Source organism: Cynoglossus semilaevis, chromosome 1 (assembly GCF_000523025.1).
Source record: "Cynoglossus semilaevis isolate Cse_v1.0 chromosome 1, Cse_v1.0, whole genome shotgun sequence".
Taxonomy (NCBI): Eukaryota; Metazoa; Chordata; class Actinopteri; order Pleuronectiformes; family Cynoglossidae; genus Cynoglossus; species Cynoglossus semilaevis.
The window spans coordinates 23445370-23454266 of NC_024307.1; the positions used below are offsets into that span (position 1 = coordinate 23445370).

At 43.1% G+C, this 8897-nt stretch overlaps 2 protein-coding genes across 2 annotated transcripts in view; both read left to right on the top strand.

Annotated features, from left to right (window-relative positions):
- The window catches only part of clcn3 (chloride channel 3), a 23503-nt gene extending 20849 nt beyond the window's left edge, over positions 1 to 2654 (top strand). The window contains exon 14 of the mRNA XM_008320686.3: positions 1467 to 2654. Within this exon, the coding sequence (XP_008318908.1) occupies positions 1467 to 1557 (91 nt within the window). The 3' untranslated portion in view covers positions 1558 to 2654. The remainder of the gene's footprint in view (positions 1 to 1466) is intronic.
- A 2739-nt stretch (positions 2655 to 5393) lies between these two features.
- Positions 5394 to 8412, top strand: gpr185b (G protein-coupled receptor 185 b). Its single transcript, XM_025061962.1, has one exon. It carries the CDS (start codon positions 6273 to 6275, stop codon positions 7347 to 7349), a length of 1077 nt encoding a protein of 358 aa, XP_024917730.1. The 5' UTR covers positions 5394 to 6272; the 3' UTR covers positions 7350 to 8412.
- Positions 8413 to 8897: the final 485 nt, after the last annotated feature.

Below are 8897 nucleotides of genomic sequence, written 5' to 3' on the forward strand. Positions count from 1 at the left end.
AAACCAACATGTTCTATATTTAATTTTCTAACCCAAGGGAAATCAATAAGAAAATAGAATCATTCATTGACATCAACACTAGAATTAATGATGTGATCAGTAAAATGTCAAAACTGATTTCATCCTGGTTTACCATTACATCTGGTTAAACTAATCTTTGAGTTAAAATCAGCTCCATTTGAACATTAATTCCAGTTGTTACTAACCTAAACTATTAGTTTATATACAGCTGCAGCCCTGTCTCCTGTCGTTCAGACCTGGGTTCAGACATTGGTGTTTCTGCTCAGTCAAGCTAAATATTTAACTCTGAAGTGAAAACTGATGGACGGTGCAGTCAACCGGTCTGGACCAGCTCTGAACATGTGGCTTCACAGCCTACAAACACTATTTCCTTTCTAACCACAGCGATAGGTTCTTCTACTCTGTTTGGCCGTTGTCCGAGAGGACGAGAGCACCACCTAATGGTGGTGTTTTGAAATGTTTCCAAAACACCTTAAACAGAAATAAGTGTAATTTTTTTCTCCTGGATCAGAAGGAAAACACAAAGATGAAGAGAAGAAAGTTATTCCTAACTGCCTTTTCAGTATTTTGGATCTATTCATTTGTAATAATATAAAAATTATTTTTCTTGACTTCTAGTGTTTTCCATCACTGCTATGCTGTTCAAGTACTAAACAGATCAAAGATCAAACTAACATGAAAACTGCACTTTTTCCCTCTTGTCTCCAAGATTTGGACTACAGTACGTATACTTAGTCCAGCAGGGGGCGGTGTCTGTAATGTCCACTAAGTGGGTTATTTGGCTGCTGTCATTGACCTGCTTCTATTTCTCTGTTCTCTGATTACTTGGCTCCATTTCTCTCCTTCCTGGTTCCGACTGTTTCCTCTGGGACTTTTTCTGGGGTTTTGTCTGGGCTCAGATTTCTATAATTACATTATTCCCTCAAAACGTTTTATTTGTTTTACTTTATTTTAAGGTTTAAACTTTAAAGTGTCTAACTTAATTCTTTGCTGCTAAGGACATTTGACCCAAGTCAATGTTATTAATGTTGAAAAGATATGAATGGTTTTACTTTGAAATAAAAATCTGAGGCAATTCTTATAGAACAGTGCTAACCAAAAAGGTTAGTATTGGCTACTGTTGGCCAAAAGCATGTTATAACTCATAAATATATATTTTTTTTTTTTTTACAAAAAATGCTTTGAAATTGACTAAAGGTCAATGAATAAACACAAATCTAGTTAAATTATAACATAATGTTTAATAAAAAATATATAAATAGTTCAAACGTAGCTTCTCTAAAATCTAAGCTACTAGAAACAACACTTAGGAGAGCTAAAGGTTGGCTAATATTATAACAAGATAAGAACAGCTGAAACGGACTTTCAACCTGCTCACTTTTTAAAACCCGGCCAACAAAAACACAAATATTGTTTTTGTAATCTCTTTCTGTCTCCCCCTGCAGGCGGCTGCTTGGTATTATCACAAAAAAAGACATCCTCCGTCACATGGCCCAAATGGCAAACCAGGATCCCGAGTCCATTATGTTCAACTGATCTGCTCCTTCCAGGATGGCTGCACAGAGGAGGGAGATGACAGCAAAGAGAAGGAGGAAGGGGGGGGAGATGGAGAGGAAGGGGAGGAGGTGTGTCTCCTAGACCACTCCCACCTCTGACACTCAGATCCTGGAGGTTGTTGTTTTGTTTTACTTAGTTTTGTCCCGAGGCTTGCTGGCTGACTGTGGCCTGCAGTGACTGAAAACGGCCTGTAGAGGGAGTAAAGATCATTCAGGCTGCTGAGAACAGAAGGAGAAGACGGGCAAAACACACACACACACTCACACACTCACACTCTTGCAGACACACTCAAACATGCATGCAGTCTGTCAACAAACACTCCCTTCGTGTCGGCTCGCCGACGTCTTCTGTCGTTGCTGGAGGCTCAAAGGTCGGCATGAACCGCTGATCTGGGACGCGATGAGGGACCTTACAACCTCCGAGCTTCACAGTCCTCTCACACACTCGCGCACATACACACAGACACACACACTTGCCCTACCTGCGTTGTATATGTGTGAACCTCGTGAGTGTGTGTTCTTAGCGCTACTACATTCCAGTTAGGAGGACGTTAGGCTGAAGACAGAAGGCTTTACTTGTGTGTGTGTGTGTGTGTGTGTGTGTGTGTGTGTGCGTGTAAGTTCACATCTGTTTTTCTTCAAAATATGAGAGAAGATTTTCTGTGAGTGTGTGTTGATGTCTGAGCCAACGTCAACTCTTTAGAGTGTGTGTCGTCAATGAATCTTTAAAAACCTAATGAAATCAAAGGTCCTCTGCACTGACGTCCTCACCTGACTGGTCCTCAGCCACGTCTTCCACCTAAACCTGGTGTTTTGTTTGTTTCTGATCAAAACTAAATCTGAAACTCTTCACTCTCTGACGTCAGTTTTGTCGAAACACGGAGAACTCTCGGCCTTTTCACTAAAATCATGCCCATTTTTCCCTTTTATATACCACAAATAGTGATGAAATGTTCCATCACGTAATAAACAGTTTTTCACTCAAAATCAATATGAATAAAATATATAATTTCCTGCTTTGGTGTCAACACATCCAAAAATTGAACAACAACAAAAAAAAAAAAAAAAACCACAAAAAAAAAACAAAAACCCGAAGTCATATTTTACTCTTTTCAGTCAAGGTTGCTGCACTGTCCCACAGCCACTGATCAAGTTCACTGTGGTCACACTGGTGGATTTACGTCCATGAGACCAGAGCAGCCGGGATTTCTGTGAAAACACAAACAGATGACACTGGTGTGTAAGTGTGAACGCAGCCTCGGTCAGTTTACTGATGCTGTCAGCACGACGCCATGCTGCATTCTGGGTAAAGTCCAGAGTCAGTGATGGTGTGAATGAACCCAATGTGACCAGCAGCCAATCATTACGACTTAGAAAATAAAATTGTTAAGTTGTTTTTTGAATCTGAAGTTTGTGAAGTGGACCAGTCCAGTCCAGTCCAGTCCAGTCCAGTCCACGGCCCTACTCCAACTAATCCTCTTATTAAAGTGTGTTCTGATGAAAATGAAGAAAATAAGTGAACGTGGGGAGATGCACCTTAGCAGAAGTATGTATGTGTGTGTGTGTGTGAGAGCGAGCGAGAGAGAGAGAGAGAGCTAGTCCTCATCTCAGCCCCCGTCCGTCTGTCTGTCCTGCAGCATCAGCGTCTTTGTTCGACCAGTGCTGTGTTGCCTAACATTGTATTTCATACTGATCTCAATGTTTTGTTTTGTTTTAATTTATGGTTAGTGTCGACAGAGTTGTGGTTATTATTTTGATGATGAAGACTTTTATGTATGAAGCAAACAAAATATGTTAAGATTAAATTTTGTTTTAAATTAAAACAAAGAAGCAACTTTTGACATGGTCTGGTTCTTTCTGTCCCTGAACTTGAAATGTGGGAACAGTTGTCATCCACTCGTAGACAACGATGTCACTCAATTCAATCAACGCAAACACAGCCTTCAGGATTGGGCTGAAGTGTAAGGGTCAGGTTTAGAGGTAGAGTGAAAATGGTTCTGAATGTGGTACAGAGACCAGGGTGAGGGTTTGAACCCTGTTGATTTTTATACTTTGCAGCGAATGGAGACTCTTTTGAGTCCACCACCGGTTCTTTAGTTTTTGTGTCGCTGATCTTTAGGTGGTTCCTACTGTACCAGGTGACACAGTCGTCCACCACAGTCCTACACTTACTCTCCCCCACAGCACTGATGAGTCATCAGAAAACTTCTGAAGGTGGCAGTTCTCTGGGCCGGGGTGTAAAGAACAGCTGGGGTCTCCTACTCCTCCTACTCCTCCTACTCCTCATCTCCAATGTGATCTACCAATACATCACCAGGACAGTACTGGTAGATCATGACTCATTAAAATATCAATATCATTGACTATAGTGTGTTGATATAGTGTCTGTCTGTTCCCTCCAGGGGTCGCCACAGCGCTCCATCTCCCTCCGTCTCACCCTGTAGCCTTCCTCCTCCGCTCCTCTTACACCCACTCCATGGACATCTATCTCCATGCCCCTCCATGACCTCTTTGGCAGTCACTTCCTGCCACCCACACGTCCTGTACCATCCTCACATGATGCTGAGTGTTAACCAGTAAGTGACATCACAGTTACACTTTCTCACCATACTGTTCACATTCACACACATTATAATTCCAAATATGCTCTTTTCACCATCAAACATGAACTGAGTGTGTGTGTGTGTGTGTGTGTGTGAGACTATAATGAGGTGTGTTCTGTTGTTTTGATCTGTTTGTTCTTTTCTTGGTCTTTCTTGACACACGGCATCACATAAAACCTGCTCTACAAAGAAAAGGTGAGAAACCATCATGTTTGTTACACTGAGACACTGTGTCGTCTTTGTCTCCAGGTTTACTGGGACATTACACCCACTGACCCCCCACCCCACGCACACACACACACACACACAGTGACTCCACATGATGAAGTTATAGTAAAGTCTGGACCAGAACCTAAAAACAGGACAACCGAATCAGCTGCATCAACATTACATAACTATCACCTTCATAAGTGTAGCACACACACACACACACACACACACAGAATAAAACAAAGGTAGTTTAGTTTGAGTTTTTCATTTTAAATGTTTGTAACTAATGGGTGTGTGTGTGTGTGTGTGTGTGTGTTGGGCAGCCTGGGTCACGTTGGCGTCGCTGGTGTGTAAGTGCAGATAACAATGGTGATAATGATGAGGATGACGAAGAGGTGACGACAGAGCAGTAGCTGAAGGTTGTTTTCTTCTGATTCATTCCCCTGTGTGATTCACTGGAACCTTGACGACAGCAGCGCAGGAAACAAGACCTTTGAAGTCAGCTGGCTAAAAGCACCGCACTCAACCAATCACAGGGAGAAGATGTGCAGCGCCAGCACGGAGCTGCCGACAGAAGGCTAATAACCATGCCAACCAAGGGGGGAGCGAGAGAGAGAGAGAGAGGGAGGGAGAGAGAGAGGGAGGGGGAGTGCTGCTGACGTGGTAAAAAAGAGAGAGCGACAATGAGTGAGAGAGAGAGAGAGACAGTGCAGTCTGTTTATTGAATGAAGGAGGGGACACACTCTCTCACACACACACACACGCACACACACACACACAGGAAAGGAGCTGTTTTCACTACAGAAGCAGCAGCAGAAGAAAAAAGGAGTTGGTAATTTTCTCAGAATTTTTTCTCTTCATCCTCATCCTCATCTTCACCCCCTGCTGCTGCAGCTCAGTGTGTGTGTGTGTGTGTGTGTGTGTGTGTGGTGAGGGGCTGTGCTGTGATACTGCAGTGACGTGTAGCTTCGTTGGTGGATGAGGGAAGGAAGGGGGAGGGAGGGGTGACCTTCTCTCAGCCATTTGTAGTCATTGACGGTGTGTTCATGTGGACGTGCGCAGCAGCCTGACAGTAATACAATGTATGTGTGTGTGTGTGTGTGTGTGTGTGTGCGTGTGTGTGTGTGTGTTCTGATAGAGCAGTGATTTCTCCCTGAATAGAGCGTCAGGTCTTCTCGGCTCTTCAGCCTCCACAGTTCAGCTTCAGTTTGTTTTTTATTGGTCGACATTCTTTTCGGTTTCTGTGTGAAATCCTGCTGTGTGTGAAACGTCAGTGAGCATTTTCCTCAGCAGCTCTCATTTCATGACGTCACACCTCACCATTTTTAGACGGGTTCTAAAAATAGAATTGACTGATGTCGCTTCAGAAGACGAAGGATCTAATGTTGTCTTTTGGTTTTTTGGTTACATTTTAAAAGGTTCCGTCTTAGATGATAATTATTGATATTCATTTTCCTTCGGTTCCATCTTCCAGAAAATGAAAGCTGTTTAAAAATTGAGCATCAATTTTCATGTGCATTTCTTTATATCGTTGATTTTCAGCTCATGCTCATGTGCACGACTGGTTTTGTGAATGAATGAACGGCTTAACGTGTCTGTGCTGCCAAAACAAGCAGAATCCTAGGACTTATCTGTTCTTACTTCTCGCTTCCTTCTCTTTTTCTTCTGTCCCTTCATTTCCTGATTCATCTTCTCTTTTCTTCCGCTATCATTTTTTTTATAAAACATGTCTTGACATTGACCTTAACTCTGACATGTTAAAAACACGTCGTTGGGCTTATCTTCATCATCATCTACATGGTCTCCTCCACCTGCCACCTTTAGTCCACTCCCATCAGTTTCTTCATGCTGTGCTTTCTTCTTCTTCTCCTCCTCCTCAGCCATGATTCTCTCTCTGGCTACAGTGACAGCTTTCATTAGCGGCAGCGATAACAGCCTCAACTCCTCTTCCTCTCTGTTCCTCGACTCCTTCGCCTCCTCGACCTCCTGGAGCCTTGGAGAGGAACCCACCAACTTCTCTTTGGAGTCCATTGTGCAGACGCTGGGCCCTGACGTCCAGGCAGACAGCGGCGCCATCGCAGTCCAGGACCTCAGTCCCTGGGATGTGGTTCTGTGCGTAACTGGGACACTGATTTCCTGTGAAAATGCGCTGGTGATCGCTGTGCTGTTTTACACGCCAACGCTGCGAGCGCCCATGTTCATCCTGATTGGATCACTGGCAGTAGCAGATCTCCTGGCCGGCCTGGCCCTCATCCTGAACTTCATCTTCACGTATCTGGTGGACAACTCGGTGAAGTTCGTGACACTTTTGTCAGTTGGATTACTGATCTCAGCCTTTTCCGCCTCCGTCCTGAACATCCTGGCCATTACGGTGGATCGGTACCTGTCACTTTACAACGCCCTGACGTACCACACTGAAAGGACGGTCACCTTCACTTACGTGATGGTGGTCTTTATCTGGTTGCTGTCCATTGTTTTTGGCTTACTGCCAGCACTGGGCTGGAACTGTTTGAAAGACAAGTCTACGTGCAGCATTTGTTGGCCGGTCGCGAAAAACAACGCGGTGGCCCTGGCCGTTAGTTTCCTCCTGGTCTTTGCACTCATGATGCAGCTCTACCTTCAGATCTGTAAGATCGCCTTTCGTCACGCACAGCAGATTGCAGTGCAGCAGCAGTTTGTGGCCATTTCCACCACCAAAGGGATCTCCACGCTGACAGCCATCCTGTTGGCCTTCGGGGTTTGCTGGCTGCCTTTTGCTATGTACTCCATAGTGGCGGACTCCACCTACCCCATCATGTACACGTACCTCACAGCCCTCGCAGCCACTTGCTCCTCTGTTATCAACCCCATCATCTACGCTTTTCGGAACCCTGACATCCAGAAGTCATTGTGGATGGCATGTTGTGGGTGTGTCCCTTCAAACCTGTCCCTGAGGCCCAGAGCCTCCAGTGATGTTTAACAGGGTTAGTTGTGCAGGGCAAAGTCAACAAACAACAGAGCTAAGCTGATCTGGAAACCCGCTGCAAAAGATCCTCCGAGCCCTGGTGTGTCACCATGTTTGAGTGGTGAGAGTGGTGAGTGTGCGTGAGTGAGTTTCTAAAACTACGAATTGAAGTCATTTTTAAGTACAATCTACGTCTTCACAGGTATCTTTGAAACCAAGTAATGCCAGGTGCAGGGGCTGATGCAACGTGTCTTCTGATAAGGTTTCATTCAAACACATGCAAGTCTTTGTGTGGATAGAAGTAAAATGGTTGTTTCAAGAAATTGAGGAAATAGTGTTAGAAAAAAATAGCTCATCACTAACAAAAGAAATGACACCGTTAAAATCTGTTTTTAGTTTTCTAGGTCACCCATAAAACCCTCGGCTTCTTAAAGCAAATAACTCTTGGTTCTTTTTCAACTGTCAGGAATCAGGGCTGGATTTATGGTCAGGACGTGAAATCTGCTCTGCTCTTTGGAAAAACAGTTCCTCTGTCAGTATCTGAGCTGGGACACGAGCAGCAGATTTCAGCACCAAGGACAGTGGCACTGCAGAGCTGGGAACAGGAAAGGGGCGGGGCTTTGGAAACTGGGCTACACTGTTCTAAAAACAGAGCTTCACTGATTGGTGATTAATTTTTTTTTGTTTGATACTGAAACTACACAATCCCAAAGTGGGGCACTTTAATCATAAACTATTAATAAAACAATATTTATTTACAGGTACTGATTTTTCACTAAGCCCTAAACCAGACATCAGTATTTTATTTTTAAATGTTAATTTTTTGGGATTCATATAATTAAAAAAAATCCTCAAATATTTGCACTTAACTGTTTTTAAATCACAATTGAAAGGACGAGAGATCCATTTCATAAAGTATTAGTCTTTTATGATTTTCTGTTCAGTAGGGGGCGCCACAGTCGTCTGAGGTTCACTGAGCTTTAGTCTGCAGAGACTCAACAGAGTTTATTTGAAAAGTTCCAGATGATGTGGCTGTTTGTTTCTGTGTTGAAGCTCAGGGAACTTCTCGACAACTTTGTTTGTTTGGAGACTCACCAGACAGAAGTAATGGAGCTCAGAGATTTGTAGCGATGCGATGCGTAGCTTAGTAGTGTGGACTTCCTGTTGTCGAAGAAGCTAAAGAGAAAAGGAGACAGGTGTTAGGTGTCAGAGAAACAGTTTCAAAAACTGTTTTTTTAACATCAGTGTGTTTACATTCTGTGTCTGATTTATCAACCTGTCCTTCAGCTGAAAACTTCATTTTACTTTCTTTAATCAGATTAGTTGACACGTTTTTTTATATATATATATTAGGACCAAACGTCAAATATCACAATTTTTGCTTTGCATACAAATACATTATTCCTGAATATTTAAACTATTTGATATCATTTTATTTCCAAACAGGAATAAAAGTGAGGTGCAGCTGCAGAAAACCACAAATTAAATGTGAGTAAAAAAGTGAGACTGAACCACTACACTGAAACATCTTCAAATAACAAGGTGATAATCTGATCAATTATC